The sequence below is a fragment of the Emys orbicularis genome, chromosome 18 (genome assembly GCF_028017835.1).
Source record: "Emys orbicularis isolate rEmyOrb1 chromosome 18, rEmyOrb1.hap1, whole genome shotgun sequence".
Lineage (NCBI taxonomy): Eukaryota > Metazoa > Chordata > Testudines > Emydidae > Emys > Emys orbicularis.
The window spans coordinates 11,546,418-11,571,914 of record NC_088700.1 but is presented as its reverse complement, the minus strand read 5'-3'; the positions used below and the strand labels follow the sequence as shown (position 1 = coordinate 11,571,914).

Here is a 25,497-nt window from a genome sequence, read left to right as displayed (position 1 = left end):
TGCAAGATCCAAAACATGGTCAATGTTCATTTACAAAAAATAAATAAAAGTCCCTCTACCCGCACGAAGCCTCCTAACCTGCAGAGATGCTGCTAGACAAGCACCTCTCCCAATGGGGGAAAATGTTGCTAGCTACAGGGAAATCTTGCTATGGACTTGTGCTGCCCATGCTTCTCTGGCAGTATCCCACGTTGTTTGGCATGAATTCTCTGCTGATCAGAAAGTGCTCCTCAGCCTCTGTCTATTACCACCTTTCCAGCAGGGGTTCTAGCCGTGGGGGAAGCTTTTCTGAGAGCCGGGCTACCCCAGCTAGTGCGCCACTTAGGACGGATTTTAATAACACAGTTCTCAGATAACAGTGCAAAGAGACAACGTTTATACCTGCTGCTGTATCTTTCACTCCATGCATCTGATGAAGTGGGTTCTAGCCCATGGAAGCTTACGCCCAAATAAATGTGTTAGTCTGGAAGGTGCCACAAGGACTCCTCGTTGTTTTTGCTGATACAGACTCACACGGCTACCGCTCTGAAAGTTATAACACAGTAGCTCTGCCCTTTCCCCACAACACGACTGAAACGCTGTTGGGGCTTGCTATGCGGATGGACCCATCTGGGATCCCAAACTCTGCCACCACCTTGGACTTTGCAGGGCTTCAGCTCTGCTCAAACATGGTTGGTTAGCTCCAGCTTACCCTGCAAGAACAAACCCGGGGGGGGGGGGGGGGGCTGTGACTGGGTCTCCCAGCAGTGTAAAAGGGACTTGGTGCAGGAAGTCTGTGGGTTAGCAGTGTGTGTAAACCAGCGTTGACAAGGTCTGATGTGTGGCTATTTGCAGAAGAGGCCAGGAAAGTGAATGATCAAGAAGGGGAGCAGGGTCTGAGATGAATTTGAAAGGCCCCAGGCACGGTTAGCCAGGGTGCCCCAGCTTTAACAGAAAGGCTGGGCCGCACTCTTCCCCTTAAAAAGTCTTCCCGTGGCATGAGGTCAGCCAGTCCCCGTTCAGAGCAAGCTCCTGACGCTTGAAAAGGCTCTGGCAAAGCTGTAAACTAGCCTCTGCCTTGCATTGTCGATCGTTTTTATTGGTAAGGGATTTCTTTAAAGAAAAGGGCCCTTCCCTGGCGCTTGGCATTGGTGCTCTCGCTACCACCAAAGGCACGCTGGCCTTGGCCTAATGGTCAGGGGTGCTGGGTGCTTCTGAACACCACCACCAGCTGTGCCCCTGTGCTCTAGCGCCATCTGGTGGCCTCTACTTGGAGCAAAGCCCTCCGTTCCCATCAGCAGTAAGGAGCCGCCATAAGGAAGTGAGGGAACTGGTGTCCCCAGAGTGAGTAGGACTGGGAAGAAAACCTGAAGTTAAGTGACCCTTTAGGACGAGGGGTAGTGGAGGTGGGCCTTTCCACTGTCCTGGGAATTGGCTGCGGGGAGAGGAATAAAATGTTCCAAGCAAATACAAAACCATGCTTCAAGGAGTTATTTTCCATTCCACTGCCCCCCGCCCCTACCACACACTTCCCCCCAGCTGGCCCCTCCATCACTATGTAGTGAAAGGTTTCAGAGTAGCAGCCGTGTTAGTCTGTATCCGCAAAAAGAACAGGAGTACTTGTGGCACCTTAGAGACTAACAAATTTATTAGAGCATAAGCTTTCGTGCATATGCATCCGAAGAAGTGGGTTGTAGCCCACGAAAGCTTATGCTCTAATAAATTTGTTAGTCTCTAAGGTGCCACAAGTACTCCTGTTCTTTTTATGTAGTGAAAACTAACCTGAAGCAAGAATGACCTGCCCGGAGCATCCCTTTGAACCCAAGCCAGCGAAACACTTGCCTATCTCCCTTCCAAGGAAGCACTGCTTGACCAGCAGATCCTGGCCAGCATGTGGCACATCGCAGCCATGCAGGTGGCTCTTTCCTTCCTGATGAAGATGACAATGCAGCTGTTGCCCCCGCAGGATGAAGCTGCCTGAAACCAAGCTCGGACACACCTAGGTCTGCTCCACTCACCAGGTCAGCAAAATGAAAGCCTCTGGCTTGTCAGAAGTTGCACTAATGGCAGGTAGTTTTGTCCCTTTATAATAATCTTCTTGTACACACATTTGCATACAGTCCCCTGTTCAAGCCACTAGACCCTGCTTCCCTCCCAGAGCTGGGAAGAGAACCCCCGGAGTCCTGGCTTCCAGCCCCTGCTCTAATCACTCGACTTCACTTCCTCTCCCAGAGTGGGCAAAACTGCTCTTCCCTGCCGAGTGTCACCGCTGCAGAGTGATGGGTTTTCACTGACAAAACGCAAGGTTCTAAGGGTGGAATATTTCATGCTACCGACTCTCGCTGAGCCGTGTGTAAAAACGCAGCTGTCCCCCGGCAGCTCTGTGTAAAATTGACGAGTGGATATTTATTGAGGATTTGAACATTCACAAAGGAAAAAGAGAGCGGGGTTGCCATAGTAACATCAATAACCGCTCCCCAGCTCTGCTGTTCAATCAGACGGGTGCATGCGTGTTCTCTGAACTCGGGGCCTGTTGTGGGATGGGATTAGAGAAGGACCAAAAGTGCATTTCTAAATGTATCTGACGCCTTTCCCCCGGTTGAGTCCGTTTTGGCTTGGACACGCTGAATGCTGCTTGCAGTGAGAGCTCAGTTACAGCGCTGGAAGGTGAGGAAAGGAAAAACGCCCTGCCTCGCCTCGCTCCCAAATAGCAGCCGCCGTCCAAGTTAATCCTGAGGGTGACCTGGGTGTGGGTAATGTGCATGTTGTACTGGGCGAGGGGGGTTCTGCCCTCACATCACTGCAAATCCAGTTTTACATCAGTGTAATTGAAATCGGAATCGGGTCCACTTGTCTAGCCAGAGCAACCTGCACTGAGCCACCTCCCGTAGCCATCCCCAGGTCTCGGGTAACCCACTGGAAGTATTCTCCCGCCGTTTCTCCACTAGGAGAGCAATTTGTGCTGCCCTCTGAGGGAGGCGCTGGTTTTGAGAGTGCTGCCTGCATGATGTGCGTTACAATGCCCCTTTTGGAGCCTGGCTTTTCAGCCAAGTCTCAACGTGCTCTCTGCTTTCGCGGGGGCAGTTCAGCACCTGCAAATAATTGCCGCTACTTTTTGTGTGCCTGCGGTGAAATATTAGTAGCCATTAGCCCCTTAGCAGCTGCAAGCCAGGTAATCAGACCTCTAATTATTCATATTTGTGCCTGCCGTTGGTGGAGGGCACAGAAAAGCATGCACAGTAGGTTGCAGTTACAAAACACTGTCTGCAAAAATGAGAGGCAAGCGCTGAGAATCAGGCTCACTCTGCAGGGCCTTGCCGACACGGTATTTTTTTTGCTAAGCCCTCCCAATGGTGAAGCTTCACTAGTGGTAGAGCTGGCGGCCATGCTAGTGTGCACCAGCCACTGGCATCTCCACCACAGTGTCCCGGGGGTAGATGACGCTGTGCTTCAATGTTTAACAGCCAGCAAGCTGCATTGGGGGCTCCCCGCACTTTGCCAGCACTGGGAATGTTTAACCACATGTAGGCAAGGCCAAGGGGTTAAAGCGGGAACAATTCAGCAGCAAGGCAAAGATCTGGGCTTGCTCTGCAACACGATTGTCCGTCAGCTGGTCCCACATCGGTATGCTGGCGGGTAACAAAAGCAGCCCTAGTCGGGTCTGGGAGACAGCAATGCTCCGGGATCCAGCCGCTGCAGGGCGGGAGCAGTTCTGGCCCCTATCCGATGCCTGGCCCGGCATACTCGCTCGGTGGGATTTTGAACGCTGACCGTTTATTGGGCCATTTTGCCTGGTCCTGGTTTGCACGCAGGAGCAATCCTGTTGTAAATGGCATCTTGGCACTGAACAGAATTTGCTGCCGGAGGGAGTTTGTGTTCATGAGAGGGAGAGAGAGAGCAGGAACTTTTAGAACTGTACCCAATGCCCGGTGGGACCTATTCCTCATTCACAGCCATATTCCAGATGCCAGCTCCAGGCAGTCCCTATGGAGACTGTCAACACTTTGATTATCCCCCTATAATCATTCAGTCTCTCCACTTTAACTTACAAGCATGGCAGCGCCGGGTCTGCCGATTCTTATTCATAGCAGCGCACTCCTCTCAATGCACTGACAGCGGAGCCGGCGACGGCTCAGAACAATCGGGGACAGCGTGAACGCGGCTCGGCCCACGGTCGCTTTTAGTGAGCTCCAGCAAAGGCAGCACAATGTGCTGGGGTTTTAAGGCCATCTTTTATAAACACCTGCCCTCCTTTTCTCCCCCTCCCCACCCCCGAGTCCCCAATCAGGGGCCTGGCCTAGCAGGGACATGGACAGCGAGGTGGGGATGTGAAATCTGGGACAGAGTTGAAAGTGATGGAGAGAGCGTGGTACCAAAAAATAGCAACCTCCCCCAGCCCTCTTCTCCAAGGGAAACTAGCTGGCAGGGTAGAAAAGGATGGGACCTGGAGCACTTCTTTGGCTGGAGATGGCAGGAGTTGGGAAGGGCAGAGTAAAGGGTAAGATCCCCCCAGGGGTGACTCAGTCAAGTCCAGTCCTTCATCTTCTGCCAAAGCGGAAGCTGAATCCCCCTTTCTTCCTGTTGTAGCCATTGAGCTCCTCCGCCAGGTTCCCCAGGGTGCCGCTGCGCTTCTCGCCGTCCCCCCGCAGGAAACCGACCCCTTCGCCTTCCTCTTCCCGACTCTCCTGCCTCCCGAACCTGAAGCCTGCCCTCTCCTTGCCAAAGCCCTGGAGCTCCTTGGCCACGCTGAACAGGGAGCTGAGGTCTTCAAATCTCCGCTGCCTCAGCTCTTCCCTCCACAGGTCGCTCGGAGAGGCGCCGTCTGCCGTTCCCTGCCAGCTTGTCTCAAACCGGACCCCGTCCCCTGGCTCTCCCGTCTCCTTTCTGTCGTCGGGAGGGACGCAGGCTCCCAAGCTGAAGAGGAGGAGGCAGGACAAGGAGTAAGGAGCCTTCATCTGGGTGGTGGGAATGGAAAAGAACAATGGAGGCATGTGCCGGTAAGTGAACCTCTCCCCAGATATCAGCACCTCCTCTGAAAGCAGCCACAGCTTAATGAGGCCCCCAGTGCAGAAGAACTCCCCAGCCCCAGCCAGCCACTCCCTGCGCAGGGCGGGAGAGAAGCAGCACCCGAGAGTCCAGCAGGGGACTGGTCTGTCTGAGCCGAGACGCCTTCCTGTCTATTGTGGCACCTGGCAGAGCAGGATCTGGCACAACAGTCCCTAGGGGCCTATTTGAAATCTTCCCCAGCATCCATTGGCTCGTGCTGGAAGTTCCTCGCTGAGCCCCGCTTCCAATGGAGTCTGGGGTCGGCTGTGTGAGGGGCGTCTCTTTAACGAGCTGACTGGACTGGTGCCCTTCTCTGCTACACTCTCATTCTCTCTAGGGGCTTTGGCCTCTCTGGGTATTGACTACGCGGCAGCCGAGAGCGAGGGAGAGAGAGCACAGCCCGAGCGGCCGTGTCCACGCTGCTGTTTTGAGCACCCTCGCTCGAGCCCTGCGAGGGCGGGTCTGTGTTCCCAGGAGACTCTCACCCAGCTGCAGTGTAGCCGTCCCCTGTGTGCTATGAATTCAAATCCGGCTGCGCTCGCCTGGTTTGCAGCGTGGGAAGAGCACCGCTCGGCCTGGGCGAGGGTTGACTGGACGAAGGCCATTACCCTTTCACTGGAATGATGGGATTGCAAGCTGGATGCTCCTCCCAGGGGCACTGCAAGGAAAGCTGAAGTGCACTCACTTGAGCAAGCCTCCGCTTTCTACTAGCACCTGCTAATGGCATTCGGTAAAGATGCTCGATGTCTCTTTTGATGAGGCTCCGAAGCCCCCTGCTGACATGGAGGCAGCATGTTCTAGTGATCAAAGCAGGGAACTGTGCCACACGTACTGGAGAGAGCAGGAGACTGAGGTGGCATTCTTACATCTACCACTGTGTGACTTTGGGCAAGTCACATGATTGCTCTGTGCCTCAGTTTCCCTCTCTGTAAAGGGGAGGGGGAGGGTTGGTCTAAGGGGGAAGATGTCTTCCCAGGAAAGCCTTTCAATTAAAGTCCCTGCATCCAGAGCCAGGTGGGGAAGCTGCGGCTGTCTAGGGCTCTGTCGCATGGGCGGGGGGGGGCGCATCTCCTTTACAGGTGGGCATCCGTGCCACAGAACCCAGGGCCTGCTGGGCTATGGAGGCTGAACCCCCATGTCTGCCTCTGTGCTGCTTCCCCCAGGACTGTCAGGCGGCAGGGGCAGGGGGGTGAGGAACAGCCCTGGCTGTACAAGCCGCACCTGGGCTGTGGCAAACCCAGCCGGCAGCAAGAGGCCACGCCCACTCCTCGCTGGCTGTTGCAACTTCAGAACGCTTAAAATCAAACCACGAGGACCTGGAACTAACTGCCCAGGAGCTGCTGGGGGGGAGACAGGCGGAGGAGGGCTCCGGGGGCACAATGCTTTCCCGGCTCCTCATTCGCGCCCTGGGCTCTGGCCCTCCGGTACCGTCAGCCACTTGCAAAGGAGCTCACCAGGCTGCCAGGTGTTGATGTAAAGGCTGGACTGGCTTGGAAACCTCCCCGCTCCTTCTTAGAGACTCCACAGCTGGCCTAATAGCACCTCGGCCGAGGGCCATGAGGGTACGTAGAGCTCTTTGCTCCTTACCCAGCCCAGTGCCACGGACGAGGGCCCGTCTGGCCTGGTCCCGGGAGCTTGCAGCTCCCTCACTGACTCCAGCGAGAGTGGAGGCTGCTCAGAGCCCCCGGGGCCTACAAGGGGAAGAGCATCTCCTGGAGCAAGTCCTTTCTCCCAGGGGCGGATCCCTGCTTACCTTGCTCTTGCTGCTTGGGCGGCCAGTCTACGCGGAGCTGCACTGGAGACCAGGATGAGCCAGGCTGCTGGGCTTTGCCTCCTTTAAATAAGCTGCAGCGTTAATGACCAAGTTCCCCCCCGCCCCAGCCACGCCGGCTCAGCGGGTTTATTGCTGCACATTCCAGAGGCTGGGATCCCATTGGGAAGCCGGGTGGAGATGGAGAGCGGGACCGCTGACTGATTGGGCCTGTCTGGGCAGTCACAATGGGAGCAGTGAGCTGGCTCTGATTAGGGTCCTTAACGCACTCTTTTGATTTGCCACCTCATTTGGAGAAAGCAGCCCTCGGAACCGCAGCGTTAACTAGCTCTGAGTCACCCTCAGTGACAGCAAAGGCAATGGGCAGCCTTGGCCAGTGGAGTTCCTGCCCTGTGCTCGGGGATCCGAGAGTTACTCCCGGATTGTACCTGCCTGCTTGGCGGGTTCTTGTCGCAATCTCTCCGAAGGGGTGAGCAGGCTCCAGGTGTTCTTGAACCGTGCGACGCACCCCTGGGACCTGAAACTACAGCAACTAATGGCAAGAGAGATCCTTTCAACTGCTGTCCGGCTGGGACACCCACTGGCCACCCATCTGGAAAAGCCCCCGTGACTAGTCGGACCTCGTGTGCCCAGATGGCAAACCAACTCTGCTGGGCCAAGGAAGAGAGGCTTCCAGATCAAGGGACGGTCCATTCCTACGTCATGGCTGGGCTAGAGCATGAGGAGTGAAGCATCTCTCCAAAGCACACAGCACCCACACCCGGAAGGGATTTGTGGGTTCAAATCACCGTAAGGTATTGCACCTGGAGAGCCGTCTGGAGCACAGGGTGATGTGTGTCCAGCCACGAGCCGCCGTGAGGCGAGCAAGCCAGCTGTGTTCTGCACCAGTTGACATTTCCAAGTGGCCTTCAGTGGTGGCCTCATGGAGAGCATCAGTGTGGAGGGGCCCGACTGTGGGCACAGCGGGAGGAGTGGCCTTGCTAAGTGGAGATGGACAAAAGGGCTCACGGTCACTGCTGGTCTCTGGACACCCCGAAGCAGCAGGGGGTCTAAGAAGGCCCCCCTAGATTGCACACTCCTGCAGTGCTGGGACTGAAGGTGTTGAGTGGCATCAGTTGTTGAGACCCTCTGCCTGGGCCCCCAGTCCACCCCTGCTCCACGAGCACAAACTTTTCTCATTGACGTTCCTCCCTGGCCAACTTTTCTGGGAATCGTCCCTCGTCCAAGAATTGTCCGAGTCCCTCCCTTCACCCATCTCCCATTCCCCCCACTCTATCCAGTGTCAGATGCAGGACACTCAGCTGTAGCACCCACCCAGCTGGGAAGGGCTGCAGGGGAAGATGCTATTCTGCATTGGCTCCAAAGCTGCGCTGCAGGGGAAGGCCTGGCCCATGGCTGGTGGGCATGATGTGTGCCTGGCCTCTCTGCTAGCCTGGCAAGGCTGCTGTTGAATGGGCATTGCCCCTCAGTGTGCGACGTTCCCCCCCCCGACCTTGTGCCCTTGGCCCACAGCTCGGGGGGGGGGGGTTAGCAGGAGCAGGGAGGTGGCTGCGCTCTTTGACAGCATGGGGTGTTTCCTGCGTGTCACACCTGCCTCAGCCAAGAAAGCCTGGGCTGGGTTTGTATTTCTGGCATTGATTTTTCCTTCCCCCAAGCCCATGGTGCAGGTTGGGGTTTACCAACCACTACTCTGGCTCCTTGTCTTCTGGCAGCATGGCCTAGTGGAACAAATGTGGGCCTGGGAGCCAGGAACCCCTGAGCTTTGTTCCTACTTCTGCCACCGACTCTCTGAACAGCCTTGGCAGGTCACTTACTCTCTGTGCCTCGGTTTCCCCATCTGTAGAACGGGGATGTTAACACTGACCTGTGTCACGGAGGGGCTGAGAGACCCAGCTCGTTCTTGTGAAGGGCTTGGAAATCCACCCGAATGAGGGTTAAGCATAAGAGCCATATCAAATTTGGAGCCAGACCCTCAGCTACAGTAAATCAGCAAAGCTCCATTGATGTCTTCAGCGCTATGCTGCTGTACAGTGGGCGAGGAGCTGTCCCTTTAAGACCCTACATGGAGAAATGATCTGGGCTTTTAGATTTAGAAAAGCAAATATGCTCGTTTAACCTCTGAGGTGAAGCTGCTCCTCTCTCAGAGCGGCTGCCAAGGTGCAGCAGGTGGGTTCCCAGCAAGTTCAAGGGCGGGAAAGGCTGCCAGGACGGCAGTAATTAGTCCTCGTTTTCTTAAAGTGAAGCCACTTCCTCCTGCCAGTGTGGTAAATTCCGCTGGAGGCTGGCGCCGGTGCGGAGACCCGGGTGGCGAGAGCCGGCATACGGGAAAGGAGCACGCAAGGGCCGTGTGGGGCGTTAGCTGGGAGCGCGGCCCTGGGGTAATTCTAAGTTGTTGGCAGCAGAAAGATACCTGGGCCCGGCCCTCTCTGGGCTTGGCATGAAAGGGAGACAGGCAGCAGCAGCTCCGCAGAACCATTTCTCTTTCAAGCCAGCAGTGCTCGCTGCCAGGAGCTGCTCCCAGCGCTGACAGTCCCCCGGAAATGACCTAGGCCGGGCAGGGGGGCGCGATTGGAGGTGGATGGAGACCCAGACGCAGGGCATACAGAGTGATGAGTTCCTTTTATTAAGGAGTTTTAGAAAGTCCACATGTACAGCGTTTGACACCAATCACACACGAGCTAGACTTCATTGTACTGCTAAACAACACGACCTGTCCACTAGCTCAGACCTGAACGGACATCGTTGTGGCCCCAGCTCCGCCCCGGGTGCACCGGGCTGGCCGTGTGAAGGGCAGGCACGGGTGGGGCACCTGCCTAGAAACACGTCCGTGTCCTCTGGCTGGTGAAGTTAGGCCAGCCCCTACAGCGTGGAAAACCCGTCCAAAGGCCGTGGGCTGGAGAAAGGGGCTGCCAGCTGCACCAGCCCTGCATGACTCTCTAAGGGGCAGGAGCCAGAGGCAGCAATCCAACAAGCGTCGGGTAAAGGGGCTCCCATCTAACCTGAGCCCCTGTTACCGGCCCCTTGGTCAGTGTGCCATGCACTGCTCCAGACTAGCTGGAGGCCTGAGCCTCCCTACGCTGCAGGTCTGGAGGCTGCACAGACCCTTAGGAAAATCTTGGAGGGGCATTGTATGCACGGCAGTGCCCACCATCTGCCTCCTTCGCCCAGCACCTGGTGTCTTGCTGCAATTGTCCTGCCCTTCCCAGACCCCACCCCCTTCCTGCTTCTCTCCAGGGGAGGTGTCATCGTAGACAGGTTTTAGTCTAATGCCAGGCTGCAGCTTGATCCGTGCACTCTTAGAGCTAATCCCTGGGAATCCTGGGGCCTCTGATTGTATTAAATACCTCTCATGCAATTCAAAACAAACTCATTAAGGAGTCCTGGGTGACACAGGGCCAGTTACCCAAAGTGCCCAGTGCCGGACAGCACACAACTTTCATCCTCCCCGACCCCCAGGAAGAATGGCCCCGGGAGGAAACATGGGAAGCCAACACACCTCTTTCCCCCACTGAGCAAAGTTCCTTGAGTGCTACCACGTTCCCAGGCTGGCAGCTGGCTGGACAGTCTGGGTCTGTAGCCAGGAGTTCCCATCCGTCCTGAAGGCAAATGCTATAAAAACTATTTACAGTTTTGTTCCAGTGAAATAAAAAACAAACCAACTGAGAAACGTTCACAGTATTCCCCTCCACCAGGACAGTCCCTTCTCTAGCTCTGCTCCCTGGCAATGCTTGGCCTCCCCTCTCCAGCAGGCAGTTTAGGTCAAGGTGGAAGCGTACATAACCCTTAGGTAGGTAGCTTAGGTCTTTCCTTGTGCAATAAAAATCGACATCGGGTCTGAACTGATGTCATGTTGCTTAATGAATCTAACCCAGCCAGTGTGCAGCTCTGTACAGCAAGTGTATAGCTAGGCTGGGAAGGATTAGCTTGTGTATCTGTAAATGTCGCAGTAAATGTCAATTTCACTGTACCCACACAAACTGAGGAGAAACTGTTTCCAGTGGTGGTCATTGAAATTTACAGATACACAAAGTAGAACTTCTTAGAGTTGAAGGATCTTTGTGTATTTTGATGTGTGATGTTGACAGCTTGTGTTTTAATGGCGGTGAAGTTTTAACTTTTTGAATTTCAACATCTGTCATTCAATAATTGTCTAACCATCCCCTCCAGATAATTTCCCATAACTGTGGACATTTAAATTGCTCATCTAAAATAGATCTTAAAAATAACCCTTGATCTTAGCCGTCACCGTTCTAAAGCAATGAAAATCGAATTCTGCCCAGCCTCTGTCCAATGCCGTCTGGGTGGAAGGAAAAGACGTATTTTAAAGCTGGTGGGTTTCACAGCAACAGAGGTGCTACTGAACTGAGGCAGCCGGACCCAGACAGGCCTCAGATGTTCAGTATGGAAACTTGGACTCCACCAGAGGGAAAACCACAATAATCCCAAACGTATAATGCACCCTGCCCCACCAACACACACCACTCAAGAAAATCACCTCACTGTGAAAAAACTTTCCCCAAAGGCTCCCTGTTAGTTCACCTACAGATTTACAGAGAATTTTTTTTTTAATGTGGAGAGAAGTGTAAATCTCTAATCCACCACTGCTGCTTGTATGGCTGCAGGATCCTACAGCCCGAAACACACCTAATCACTCTGCCTCAGCTTCTCATCTGTACAGTGGGCATAGTTTGAGCTTTCCTTCCTCTCACCCGCTGTCTGTCTGGTCTAGACTGTGAGCTCGTCAGGACAGAGACACTTACTATGTGTCAGCGCAGCACCTGGTGCACTGCGGCCTCCATCGACTGCAGTAGACACAGTGAACAATAACGTAGTGAATTTCATTATCCCTCCAATTATGTTCCTTTCCTCCCGCTCCCCACAAGCCCAGCACAAAGTGCTCTGACCCTGGGCTGTGTATCCTTTGAATCCTTTTGTCTAGCAACCAACCAGAGTAATTTGCAGAGGGGTTGGGTGAGGAGGGTCTAAGGGCATTTTCTCTCAAGGACTATTTAAAAAAAAACACCATTACCTCCCCTGTGCCTGACACCTGGTGTCTTTCAAAAGCCAAAAGCAACCCTCTGCCCTTCGGAAATCTCGCTCTGCCCCAAGGATGGGGGAGAAGGCAGCCCCCGCAGAGGTAACGAAATGCCCCATGCTTTAGTAAGCTTAAGAACTCTGATTTGGATGCCTGCTTTACAGCCCTAATCCCCCTTTAAATCAAGCTGTTTTCTTGCCTACTGGAGTGTCCTACAAAGAAGAGTCCGCTGCCCTTGGGCTATTCTTCTTAGACGCCTCAAAGCCCACACCTGGTTCTATTTAAATCCGTCAGATCGCTGCTCAGGTAACTGCTGGCCAGTGGCAGAAGAGGAGTAAAAAGAACACAGCCGTGAAATTACGGGCCAGGCTGATTCTCTGGCATTGACAAGTGGTGGGAGGGAAACGCAAAGGTGTGTGAGGTCAGAACAAGCAAAGCACAAAACTTCTTCGCACTGCTCTTGTAAATGATGCTGCCAAGTGCCAGCAGCAGGGGGCGTTGGCACCACTGAGTTGCAGGGATGGTGTCTCCAGATAGAGTGATGCCACACAAACTGGAAGGCTTTGAGCATTTTTGTGTGGTTTGGCATTAAACAAAATCCAAATGAGTTCCTGATTGAGTCACCTGTCTCTAGCGTGCTCGGGGTCTGGCACTAAGGGGGTGGGGGGGGGGGAGGCTTCCTTCTCACGCACCATTTAATCCTTTTACACCACAGCGTTCAGCGGCACGCCCTACCATTAGAGAGTCCAGCACAGACAGAATATAGCCTGATTGTCTCCCATTTCCGGCACAGCAGATCGGGATGGAGTGCTCCTGTGTTGGCAGAGCTCTGCTCCATCCTCAGCTTCTCAGTCAGGAGCAGGCGCGTTCCCATTCTCCCCTCCCCTCTCTTTCGTTGTAAGCAGCTGGATGTCTACCTGCACCGTGGCTTCTGCAGAGTGCTACCAACAAAGCAAAGCCCTGAATGCTGGGGGATTGGGCCCGGAGAAACCTGGGCAAGGATTCCGCTGCTGACCATCTGGCTTGACGCTGAACAGCTTGGGCTGTGAAGTGCCTCCTTGACAAGGAAGCGGGAGAATTGGCTGTGACTTACGCGCTCCTCTCAATCCTCTTTGCTCTTCCCTGATTTCCGTGACGTCCCAGAGGTTGAGGATTCTTGGAGTCCCTCTGTCGCACGGCACGCCGCCCGGGCTGGTCAGCCGCTGGGATGGGGCCACGACACGGTTAGCCACGCCTCACAGATATAACGCCTGACTCAGGGGTTTTGGGGGGGGGGGTTGCAAAACCTTCATGGGATTTGAAGAAACGAAAGGCTTGAATATCGGCAGGTGCATAAGCCAGCGCAAGGTTCGTGTGGGCTGGCAGTGAAGGGCAGCTCCCCATCCTCTGCACCTACAGGATAGGGGCAGGGATTCCCCCGTGGAGAACCAGCTGTTCTTTCCTGCAGCCAGCCTCCGAAGGAGCTGGGGGAAGGGCACAGCTACGGTAGAGCTAAGGTCACGTTTCCACAAAGGGGGGCTGGGTTCGCCCCCTTCCGAGTGGGTTTGGTTGGCAAAAAGACTCCATGAAACGTATCCCCTAAGAGTCACCTGGGAGCTTCAGCTGGCTACCTGCTTGGAGCCCTCCCACCTCCAAAGCTGCAGTCGTGAGCTTTGCCCCGCCACCTTGGCCAACACAGCTGATATGGGGCAGTGCCAATCATCCCTTCTGAGGGGTCCAGCCAATACTCTCCGGGTGTCTAAGCCCCAGGGCTGCGTGGTGCGCAGTGCCAAGCGCACCCACGTGGCGTGTAGTGATCCAGCGAGCCCCATAGGGCAGCAATGGGGCTGGGAGAGCTGGTGGACTGTTTGGGGTCACCTCCATCTCCGTTCCAAGGTTGAATTACTGTGTTCTGTCCCCCGTCCCCCCTGCGCCTGGATGGCAGACTGCAGGAGGGTGTTAGAGTCGTTGCTGGACATGGGAACGTCACAGGGTGAGAGGCTGCTGCTGGCAAGCGGCAGCAGAAACTGGCTTTGGGGTGCGGGGCTGTTTTGAATGGGAGGGGGAATTGCTCATAAATCCAGAGGCACACCTGGGCTAAACCCCAGCAGAAAGGTGTCGTATCATCCCCTGCCCTGGACAGATACAACCCTCCTCCCTGCTGGAGACCTGACGCCCCATCACCAGTGGAGCCTTGGAGCCAGAGAGCGAGTGGCTGGTGGGGAGGAGGCAGCTCCAGTGACCCCAGGGTAGGTACGAAGAACTGTGCAGGATCTGCACTGTCCCCTTTCTGCGGCCTTCATGTACCATCTGCTGAGCCCCCTGGGGCTGCATTTTGTACATGCCACCCTTCCGGCGTCAGCTGGGGCACCTGCCAGCTCAGCCCTCTGGATGTGCTCGGAGCCCAGCTCAGTGTAGGGAATCAACACGGGGTGGTGTTTTCTATGGGGCCGGCTGGTATTTCGTGCAGGGGCTGGGAGTTGGGCCTCCTGGGTTCTGCCCTCACCATGGCTTCCCCTTCTCGGTCCTGCTGTACCCCCTTGGCAAAGCCCATCAAGAACTACAGGCCAGCCGCTGCCTCCTGGGACTGTCGGGTGGGTTGATTCTGGCTTTACCAAGGGATTTTCACCTGCCGCCTCGCTGGAGCTGCCCTGTAATGACAAGCCAAGGCCCAGCAGGTCCATGCCGCTCCCCACCCCTACGCACACCTGAGCCCAGGGTGCCGCTGGCTTGCTGGAGGGGGGGAGGCCAAACGCAGGAGGGCCGACTCCACCGCCGGGGGGCGCGTGTCCTTGGAGGCGCTTGGAGCAAGGAGGCGGCAGCGACCGCCTCTCCCCTGAGACGCATCCTCGGGGGAAGAGCCGCCCCTCCCCTGGTAGGGGGCTCCGGCTGGGCCCCCTGTCCTGGTGCTGAGCGGGGCATTATCAGAGGGGCTTTTCACCCTGGCTGCCCCCTGACTCACGGACAAGACAACACTGAGCTGAGGGGGAGGGGGAGAAAGAGGGGGCGGGAGAGGGGTCGCGCCGTTAGGCTAATTCTCCTCTCTGACAGGCCGGATCTTCATCTCGGTGAATTTGAGGGAGTACTGCCAGCCCGTCCAGGAGGACCACTCGACGCCGTCGGCGTAGGAGCTGTGGTGGCCCTTGAGGTACTGCCCGTTGAGGTTGGAGGTGTGGCAGTTGCGATACCACCAGGCCCCGTGGTAGAAGGCGGCGCAGTTGTTCTCCGAATGGTCGTTGTCCAGGTCTTTGGTGGTGAACTTCATGCCGTTGTGCTTCAGGAAGGAGTCTCCTGCCGGGGGAGGGGAGAGCGCCCTCAGCAAAGCACCTGGTGGGCCCCGCTCGCCCCCCTGACCCTGCTTTTCAGCCTCCTGCATCCCCTAGATTCAGCCTCAAGCCAGCTTCCCTTGTTTAACGGCTACGTAGGTGAGCGGGCGCAGGTCAGGCCTCAGCTTTGCTTTGAGCTGCTTGTCTAGAGGCCCCAGGCAAAGCCGTAGTTTGCACCAGCGCAGTGAACGGCTCTGGTGCAAACAGCGGCTTGGAGCGGCTTGGCCTCTCTGCCCTCTGGGTCTGCCCTGGCGACAGAGACCTTGGAGGTCAGGGACGCGAGAGAGAGACGGGCTGAGCAGATCCAGGAGACCCACATCCAACAAGCTGTGCAAACTCCCCTTATTGCTACAGTCCTGCAAATGCACCTCAGGTCCGACCAGTTGCTCCCCCTGCTAGTCCACTTTTAGGCTCCCAAATGCTTTGCTGATGTACCTCGCTCCTGATCCACAGCTTCCCTCCACCCCCACCCCACGCGCTATCCCAGGCCTCCCTATGGCTGGTCTGAGCTTGGTTTCCTCCCTGTAGCAATATGGAATGAATGGCAAAGGTCGGGGGTCATCAAAGGCACGAGGCTGTGGGGCTCAAGGCAGCGACAGCAGGGAGGGGTCTGGCTGCAGCCGGCTCTGACACAGCCCCGCAGAAACAAGGCCTCATCTCCCCTTCCCACCCCGTTCTCCTCAGGCGATCTGCTCTGGGCGGCGTGGGGACCGGGGAGCGACCCCTGAGCAGCGCAGACCGACCTGCTGTTCCGGAGTAGTCGGCGATGGTGACTGGGTAGCCGTCCTCCTCCGGGTCCACGGAGAACAGGCCCACGCCGAAGGTGCCGTACTGGGCGAAGGCCGTGCCGTTGTCAAAGTCCTCCAGGTCGATGCGCAGCTCGTAGCTGGCCTGCGTGGTCAGGGCGTGGAGCCGTGCCAGCCCTGTGGCGGCAAAGCAGGAGAGTCAGTCATGGGCACGGGCACCTGGCTCACCACGGAGCTGAGGTGAGTAATGAATGCTGGGCAGACAGCAAAACACTTCAGCCATCGCCCCGCCCGGGGGGACCCTCTGGAAAGGGGAGATGGGGAGGAGGACTGGGGGGCAGAGGGAGCAAACGGGGCTCCCCCAAACAGGCTGCTCCTCATCTCCAGAGACGAGGCGTCCTTCATCCAGCTGAGTTCAACCTGTCAGGTTAAGGATCCACCACAGTTAACGGTCCTTACAGGGGTGGTGAAGGATGGGGCTTTTGCTGCACGTCAGTCCTGGCTTGGGGAGCAGATCCTCTCTCCCGGACACGCAGGCACATGCGGGGAGCTCTGCAGCCCGTTGGCTCCCCGACTAACGAAGAGGGTATTTAATTAAATGTCTCAGGAGCGATCAGTGGCAATAAGTGACACTTCCCAAGGTGAGTCTGGGTCTCTTTCAATTCTTTCCCGTTCCCTCCTTGGCCTGTTTTCCAGGATTCGAGGCCGCGCTCACCCTGTGGAGCAGAGTGCGCGCTGCGGAGGGTCTAGTAGCACCTGGTGAGTTCCACCACCCACGCCCTGGGGTGGGGAGAGGGGCCCCCACACCGCACCTCCTGGCTTCAGCCGCTGAGCTCGGGCCTGTCCCGGAGGGAGCGCTGGGCATGGATTGCAGCAGGGGGCTGTGCCCGCAGGAGCTGGGGGAGGCAGGCACTCCTCAGGGGTTGCCCTGACATCTCACTGAGCAATGAGTGGGGGGAGGAGGGGAAGGGTCTTTAAAGACAACCGGGCGCTGCGTTAGCAGGAGCTGGTTTTAAAAGATCAAACAATTGCAATTGTATTGGGAGACTTAACATCTTCCTGTCAGCCAATGGCGACTCTGCCTCCTCACCTTCTCCCCAGCCCCAGCCTCGCTCTGCTGTTCAGAAAAGGAGGCCAAGCGCCCCCTTTCCACAGCTCAAGTGTGGCCCTTGGCTTGTTTGCTACTGATTCCCTCCCGCCTGAACCTCCTCTGCCTGCCCCTTCTCTCCTGAACCAGCAGCCCCGCCCCAGCCCTTCATTGATCAGCTGCTATTAACCCCCCAGACAGCCAGACACACACAGAGCAAGCCCCTTTAACACTCTAATGAGCAGCTCCTCCTGCGGGGGGCGCCCTCAGATTAGCACCCCTGGCCCTAACCAGATTCAGAAGCGCGAGCACACACACACACACACACACACACACACACACACACCCCCGTGAAGGTGGAGAGCCCTGGGCCCCACGGCACAGCAACCACCCTGTTCTGCGTTCGCATCAGGATGCCAACCGGGCCTGGGTGCCCGTGCGGCAGGGATGGCTAGTGAGGGGCTGGGCTGAGCGTGCTGGTTGCTGAGCAGCTCGCCTCGCCCTTTGTGAGGCTTCTGGCATCCGTTTCCTCAGCCTTAGGGAGAGCCAAAGAACCCCAGAGGCCTCTGCTGGGCTCATCTCCTTCCTCCTGCGCCCCCGCTGCCTGGCAGTGAGATCCCTGCAATGCCACCTTACCTCCAGGCCCCCTGCCTGCCGGCCGCGAGCTCCCTGGGCAATACCAGTGCCTTGGCACAGAGCACAGGGCCAATCCCTTTGACGGGCTCTTGTAGGATGTAGGGGGTGGTACTGCCTGCAGGAGTTGGCTTTTCTTGTCTCCGCTGGGCCATAACCTAGAGTCTCTGGGCAATGCCCCCAGGGGGCCAAACTCTGCCCCACCCCGAGGTAATGCTGTGACTTTGATAGTTACCTCGGGGATGGATTTAGCCCTGAGTTTTTTAGGCCGGCTTTCTGTGTTGGAGTCGGACTTGCTTGACTGTGTCCTAGGCCCTGTTCTGCTAATGGGGATTCTCCTATAGCTCAAGAGGCTTCAGGAGTAGGAGGCTCTGCTGAGCGGATTAGTGACAGCCACACGGCGCTGGGCACAAGGTATCTAGCCACCTCACACAGCATCCTATTGTCTCCAGCTCCCCACTCCCCTCCCCTCCCCACCCCACCTTCATATCTGCAGAAAGGGGAGTGGGCTGCTATTAGCCACAATACACCCACTACTGCTGTCTCCAGATTGGGCCCCAGCCCTGCCCCAGGTCCCCGCCATTGCCAGGAGGAACCGTGTGTTTTCCCCTTCCCCCAGTGCTCTCTAGCACTGTGGATCCCAGTGGGTCCAGCCCACATGTGCAACCCCCATTCCCCTCCCCAGCTGCTGGTTTGATTCATCGAAGGACTTTTCTGTTCTTCTCCCAAGATAAAACACCATGGACGAGAAAAGCAACCCCTGCCCCTCTCCCCACAACATGCCAAGGAGAATTTAAAAGGACCCTAGGCCGATGGTTTTGCTAGCCCCTGTGCAGTGGGCTGGAGCGGCATACCTAGCCAGTGCTCTCCCGTCAGCTTCCCGAATCCATCCCGGTATGCTTCCCATCCGCGGAAAAAATTCACCGAGCCATCCTCCCGCCGCTGGAAAACCTGGGGAAACAAAAGGCACAGATGGGGCTGGATTTAGGGGCAGGGGACAGCCTGGGGTGCTGGACTTGGGGGGCGCCAAAGTGTAACAAATGGAAGGGAGGGTGCCAAAGACGCTCTTCGCTTGGGGCGCCATTTGGTCTAGGGCCCTGGGCGCAGCAGCTGGGATGTGAGAGTTCTGAGCCCGTCCCCACTGCCAGCAATTCCCGTGAGGAGCCAGGTGTCCCGCTGCCTTTTCCATGGCGTGGCGCTCTGCAGAACCGTCTCGCTCCAGGAGTGCTTTATGAGACCTGGGCGCAAATCAAACCCTGTACACTCGCTAATTACGTTGGAACTATGGGGTGTAGGGGGACATGCCATGTTATTGTCGCCCGTCTCCTAGGGATGGGAATCAGCTCAGAGCAAAGAACTCACTTGCTCTCTTGCCCAGAACGCCAACTTTTATTGGTGTCTGAAACCCCCTGGGTTAACGTCAATAAAAAACTGAGGCACAAAGCAACTATTAGCAGGAAGTCTGTGGCAGAGCCGGGAAGGGAACTTGGGTCTCCCAAGGGCCAGGCTAAAGCCCTAACCACTGATCCATCCTTCCTCTCTTGCCAAATGAGCTGCAGCCATGCAGTGACTCCCCTTCTTTGCATGTGAATGTGGGGATCTGGCTGAGGAGCAGCCGTTCCTCCAGCCTCCCGGCAGGCAAAGGCCTATCTGCGTGAACGTTCGTCAGTGAGAAGGGGCACACTGACCATGGTCTGGCCGAAGAGCCATACTTGGCTCAAAGCGATGCTCCCCAGCAATGCTTTGGTGCTGAGAATTAGCAACAGAAGCAACCCAAACCAGCAGCAGCTCCCCCTCCAGTCACCCTCTCAGAGCCGGGACTGTGAGCTGGGGTGGACTCTCCTGATATGGCCCCCTCAGAACTGGGGTCAGATGGAGCTAAGATGCCCTTATATAAAAGCTGCTTCCCGCAGCGGCTGGCTTGGGTGCCCGTGATCTATGGCTGATGAACCTTCGGTCTCTCAAGTGTTAATCAATGTATTTTCCCCCTTCTATTGTATCACTGGACTAAAGTTTGGCATTAAAAAAAATCCCAATGAGTTCCTGACTGAGACACCTGTCTCTAGTGTGCTCGGGTCTGGCACTAAGAGGATTCGGTGGGGGCTTCCTTCTCACACACCATTTAACCCTTTTACACCACAGCGTCCCAGTTCTCTATTGGTGTGTCAAGGAGTGGAGTGTGGGAATGGAGCAGGGAGGGACAAAGGGGGTTTCAAGTCACCTATTCACTCTCACAGCCTGGGGATGGCATGGTCCCATTATATCAGTTAGAGCAGGTTGCTCTAACTTAGGCTTTGCTTCATGTGACTCCCTGTAGCAGTGCGCTCTGTCAGTGCCTCCCGCTCCCTCCCCAAGGCCTGTGCTGTCCTGGATGCTGGGAGCAGGGCTAGGACAGAGTTTGCTCCAGTAGTCAGACACCAGTGAGCCAAACCCCTTTATGCAGGGGGGGGTGTTCCCATCAACGTGGCATAAAGGGGCCTTGGCACAATGGTGAGCTGGGTCCTACTCTCTAAATACATCACAGGGATAATGTCAGGGAGAGGAGGAGTTATTTAAGTTAAGTGTCAATGTGAACACGAACAAATGGAAATAAACTGGCTATCAACAAGTTTAGGCTTGAAATTAGGCAAAGGTTTCTAACCAGTGAAGTTCTGGAACAGCCTCCCACGGGGAGCAGTGGGGGCAAAAAACCTAACTGGCTTCAAGACTGAGCTTGATAAGTTTATGGAAGGGATGGTATAATTAGACTGCTTGCAATGGCATGTAGCAGATCTGCGACTGCTAGCAGCAAATATCTCCAACGGCCGGTGATGGGACACTAGCTGGGGAGGGCTCTGAGTTACTACAGAGAATTCTTTCCTGGTGTCTGGCTGGTGAGTCTTGCCCACGTGCTCAGGGTCTAACCGATCACTATATCTGGGGTCGGGAAGGAATTTTCCCCTGGGTCAGATTGGCAGAGACGCTGGGGGTTTTTCACCTTCCTCTGCAGCGTTGGGCACAGGTCACTTGTAGGTTTAAACTAGTGTAAATGGTGGATTCTCTGTAACTTGAACTTTAAATCATGATTTGAGGACTTCAGTAACTCAGCCAGAGTTAGGGGTCTGTTACAGGAGTGGGTGGGTGAAGTTCTGTGGCCTGCGATATGCAGGGGGTCAGACTAGCTGATCACAATGGTCCCTTCTGGCCCTAAAGTCTATGAGTTTAGAGCTTCCACATCTGTTGAATGGGGATGTAGCTGCCCTTTTTTATGGGGTGGGTTGAGATGCGAGATCAGATTGTACCCTTGCATGCCCTGGTGTAAATCCAGAGTCACTCTGGATGGCCATCAGGGTCGCTTGGTAGGGAGTCTGGTCCTCGGACGAAAGGTGCCCCAGCAGAGCCTGCTGATTGGGTTAATGCTGGGCATTACTGCCATTAGCTGCACACCCAGCTCCTGTGCACTCCCTGCAGGGCTCACCCTGAGCAGATGGGTAACTTCATGCCAGCTGATCTGGCCGGGTTTCTGGCAGCATTGATACAACACCACTGGCATGCATCACCCCCTGCACAGGCTTCTCCAGCAAGACCCTGCAAGCTAGCGTTTGGCAGAGGTCTGCAGGCCCGACTTAAGGATGGCGAGTGGCGGGTGGCGGGCCTGGGGGTGGGGGAAGCTGCCTGGAAGAAGTGGCCAGCGCTCCCTCTGATCCATGCTGTACTTACCTTCTAGAATTAGAGCCTTAATTTTTATCCTCGCATTGAGCACTTGAGAAGCTGCAGTTAAGCCCTTTTAAAAGGGCTTTCGTCGGACTCAGCTGACGGGAGGAGGCCGCTTGGCTGGAAAGGGGCCCAAAGCTGATTTCCAGGAGGGATGTCGGCTCCGATTGGCTGCCATGGTCCTGTGCGTGGAGGGAGGGAGCAGGGCAGGGGCAGAGGCGGCCATGAGGCTCCCCTTTAATCTGCTTTGACCTTAACTTGTAACTAGGCCAATTGCTTGTGCGCTGCTCAGGGCAGCATGAGGGGCCCGTCTTCACCAGCTCAGGGCCCCAGGAGGGCTTGGCGATTAGAGAGACGCTTTGGCAGCTTAGCGACACGCAGAGCTCTCTCGAGAAACACTACGGGGGGAATCAACAAACCTTCCTGATCCTCCGGAGTCCTGAGCAGGGTTCATCGCCGCTGTGGGGACAGCTGGTGCTGGGTTCTACTGTGGATCAGAGCAGGAGTCGCTGCTGGTTGGAGCAGGGGCCTGGGAGGCAGGAGTCTGGATTCTATTTCAGAGCCAGGAAAGAGTTTCTAATGGTTGGAGTAGGGGAAAGGGAATCCTGCTTCGGCCATTGGCCGTGTCCCCACTCAGGGCCTCGGTTTCCCCCTCACTTTGAGATCCTTAGATGACACCGGCTACTTGAGTGCAGAGTATTAGTCCATGGCCCTGCTTGTGGTTCGGTCTGTGCTGGTCTCTGCCATGCGAGCACATTTCACAGCGAGCCTTCTCGGGTGAGGTGCTGCCTGTGGGTGTGTGCAGGCCATGGGGTGGGGCACAGAGGGAGGAGAGGAACAGCATGTGGCTGGCTCCTGTACCCAGACCTGAGGATTCAGGGGCTGAGATGTCCGCTCCTAGCCTAGCGAGGACAGGGTCCAACTCCTCTGCAGCTGAAGCCAGAGCGGGGGCTGAGGAGAGTGGTGGAAATCTAGCCAGGAGAGAGGGGAGACAGCAGGCTGAGGCGTGTGGGAGAGATGGGGCAGGTGTGGGGGGATGCTACTGCTCTAGGTCTCTCCAGCCTGAGGCAGGCAGGCAGGCAGCAAACAGGCCAAGTGGGGTGGGGGTGGGAGCACGGTATTTGCCGTAGTTTCAGCAGCTCCATCGCTGCTCTTCTCCATCTCATAAAATATGGATTTCCCCCTCTTAAGCAAAAAGGATTTGTTCCCCCTTCCCGTTAAAGTCAGAACTGAAATATTTATCTTTCCTGCTTACTGTCACCCTCTCTGCCTGGAGTCGCTCGCCTTTCGATTGTCACTGCAGAGTTACTGGTGCGCAAAGCACCATCTCCGGGGGCTGCGGCGGGGCCCGGGCAAAGGACAACGAGATAAATAAATCACCATGCCCCAAACCATTGGCAGCACAGCAACGCCCAGCATCCCTGAGGGGGGGGGGGGGCGGCTCCCTCTCTATCCAAACCGGGTCCCCTTCCTCATCGCTTGACTCTGGGGAGGGGTTGATTAGTTTTGGTCTGTGCCCAGAGCTCTCCGGGTCAGCTGGGTGGAGTGACAGTGCTAGAAATGGATCTGATGGAGTCCCAGACCACACACTGCCGCTCCGGGCCCTTCCCTGGTGCACCGCGTGTGACCGAGGCTCTGACACCAGCCTGCCTTTGTTTGCTTTGGGATACAGAGCAGTCCCGAGGCGCAGGCTCTCCTCTGAAGCCCTTGCCCTAAAGGAGACCTGGTGCTGAGCAGCTCACAGAGAATTTGCAAAGGCTTCCAAGGCAGGAAGTAAGTAGCAGCCCAGTTTTCTGAAGGCCTGCTTGGGTACCCTTCTTAGTCATACGATTGCTACTCCACTAAATGACAGGAGGTGTTAATCAAAGGTGTGTGGGGGGGTGTCACCTGCCCAGGCAGCAGGATTTGGCTCAGCCCGTAAGGAACTTCCTGCCAGGAGCCTGGCGCAGTCGTTAAATGCAGTTGAGGGCAATGCTACCTTGCAGGGAGCGTGAAAAGGATTGAGCTCCACACTCAGATAAGAAATCGCACATTCCAATTCCAATCCGCACCAATCAGCGAGGAGAGGCGAGCTCTGAGCCCCGGACACCCAAAGAGGTTGTGGAGGGAAGGTAACGGCTGATGAGCACAAGTAAAGAGAGAAAAACATGGAGTCCGTCTGAATCTGGGATTTGTAAATACCTTGCTCCTACTGCAGCCAGGAGAAGTTTGGGCCTCTCCCCTCCAGCAGGTGCCCTTTTAGAATATGTTTTAATCCTCGTTATTAACTCTGTTATTACAGTAGCACCCAGATGCCCCAGCAGAGGTTGGGACCCCACAGTGCTAGGGGATGGACACACCTGGCCTGCAGAGTATAAACTAAACAGGGAAGATGAAGGAGAAACTGAGGCACAAGGAGGGGCCGTGACTTGCTGAAGGTCACCCAGCAGGTCAGTAGCAGAGCCAGGAATAGAACCCAGGTCTCCTGAATCCCAGTGCAGTGCTGTACCCACTAGGCCACGCACTCCCTTTTCATGCTGTAAATCTGACCCACTCCGCTGCAGGTTGCCAGTTATTTGACCTCCACGCCCTATACATCTGACCAGACACATGGCAGAAGGCAGCAGGGGAGCCTCGTTCTCCAGTCAGACACCAGGTCAGCACTGGCACCGACTGGGCTGTAGCAGGTAAGGAGCCCAGGGGCAGATAACCGTGTGAAAGCCCCCGGCCTGGACTAGTGGGCTGGGATTGGTTCCCCCTCTAGTCTGGCCTGCCCCCTGCCCTGATGTCCTTGAGATGTGCTGACTAGCATGCCTGGGCTAGGGCCCTGGAGGAATCCAATTTCTTTGCCTGCCTGGTCTTTGTTGTCTCTGAGCCTTGCATACGACCCAGGGCTTAGCTCAACAACTCTCCAGTGAAATTGGTTCAGCCACTGCCAGCACGTCCACCCACCCGCATGCAAATATCCCCACACGTCAAAAGGAATAGCTGAAAAAAATGAATCCCAGGCTGCATGACTCCAAGTGATGCCTGTGACTTTACTGCAGCCTCCGTGACTCAACACCCCAAGGACCCAACGCCCCCACACATCGCCCCCCTGCTTCTAGCTGAGCCTGACACCTCTTTCATCCCTGAGTCACTGACACCAGCAGTGTGCAAAGTTCAGTAACCTTCAATAGCCAAGTAGGGATAGCCCCGGATGGGGAAACTGAGGCACAGAGAGGGGAAGGGCCTTGGCCAAGGCCACCCAACATGTCAATGGCAGAGTGAACCCCGGAGTCCTGGTTACCAGTCCCTTGCTCTAACCACTAGACAAAACTTCCTCCCAGGGGGTGGTGAATGCTGCTTTCCTCTCTCCCCACTGGCACAGACCATGGTGGTGTTCAGTGCCAGGGTAGGTCCCGATCCTGCCAGCCAGGAGGTTCTAATTGCAGGATTGGGGCCTTCCTACTCCCACGAGCAGAGCTTGCTCCATCTCCGCTGTCCCCTCCCCCCCCCACCCCCCAGCAGGGCTGTTCAGGGCGCGCTGCCCCTGGGCTGTGCCTCCAGTCAGAGCTGGCCCCAGGGCAGGGCCGTGCTGACTCACTGCTGGCCTGGCCCTTCGAAGTACTCGACGCAGGTGCAGAAGCTCTGATGCAGCCTGACGCTAAATCATTTTCTTTAGCTCCCTCGGCACGGAGTATCCAGCTCAGCCCCGGTCCCACTGACTGGGACGGCTTTGGAGATGGTGTTTGGCTAATCCTCTCATCCCACCCAGTAGGCGGCTGCTCCCGCAGGACCCAGGGCTGGCAGCCGGATTCTGGGGGCCTCACGCACAGGTCTCCTCAGGGAATCCCCCCCAATCTCTTCACCCCCTTCCCAAACTGCCTCTCTCCACGGCGAGGCCGAGGAATTTCCCTTTTCCCACCCAGCGCCCCACCAGGCAGGTGCACTGACAGCTCGTGTTTAATGGAACAGTCCTGCCTCAGCCACGGACCCTGCCAAACCCTGGCACTGCCTGTCTCTGACTCCCAGCGGAGCACTGCAGGCAGGGATCCTCAGCAGAGCTCAGCACATGGGGTGCAGGTTGGGTACTGAGCTCTTCTTGAAAAGCTGGCCCCCCTGCTGCCCTTTCAGAAGCCCCCGGGATCCACCCCGACCCTGTGGTTGGGGGTTATAGTACCGGGCAGTGTGGTTCAGTTAATTGACGACGACTGCAGTGGTCAGGACTCCTGGGTTCTCTT

At 56.3% G+C, this 25,497-nt stretch overlaps 2 protein-coding genes across 2 annotated transcripts in view; both read right to left on the bottom strand.

Moving 5' to 3' along the window:
* Positions 1-4,517: 4,517 nt before the first annotated feature.
* QRFP (pyroglutamylated RFamide peptide) lies at positions 4,518-4,934 on the bottom strand. The gene has a single exon (XM_065418581.1). It carries the CDS (start codon positions 4,932-4,934, stop codon positions 4,518-4,520), a length of 417 nt encoding a protein of 138 aa, XP_065274653.1.
* A 9,907-nt stretch (positions 4,935-14,841) lies between these two features.
* FIBCD1 (fibrinogen C domain containing 1) overlaps positions 14,842-25,497 on the bottom strand; it is a 33,005-nt gene continuing 22,349 nt past the window's right edge. Inside the window, exons 5-7 of the mRNA XM_065418874.1 lie at positions 18,457-18,553; positions 15,880-16,059; positions 14,842-15,101 (exon numbers count right to left, since the gene is read on the bottom strand). Of these exons, the coding sequence (XP_065274946.1) occupies positions 14,842-15,101; positions 15,880-16,059; positions 18,457-18,553 (537 nt within the window). The remainder of the gene's footprint in view (positions 15,102-15,879; positions 16,060-18,456; positions 18,554-25,497) is intronic.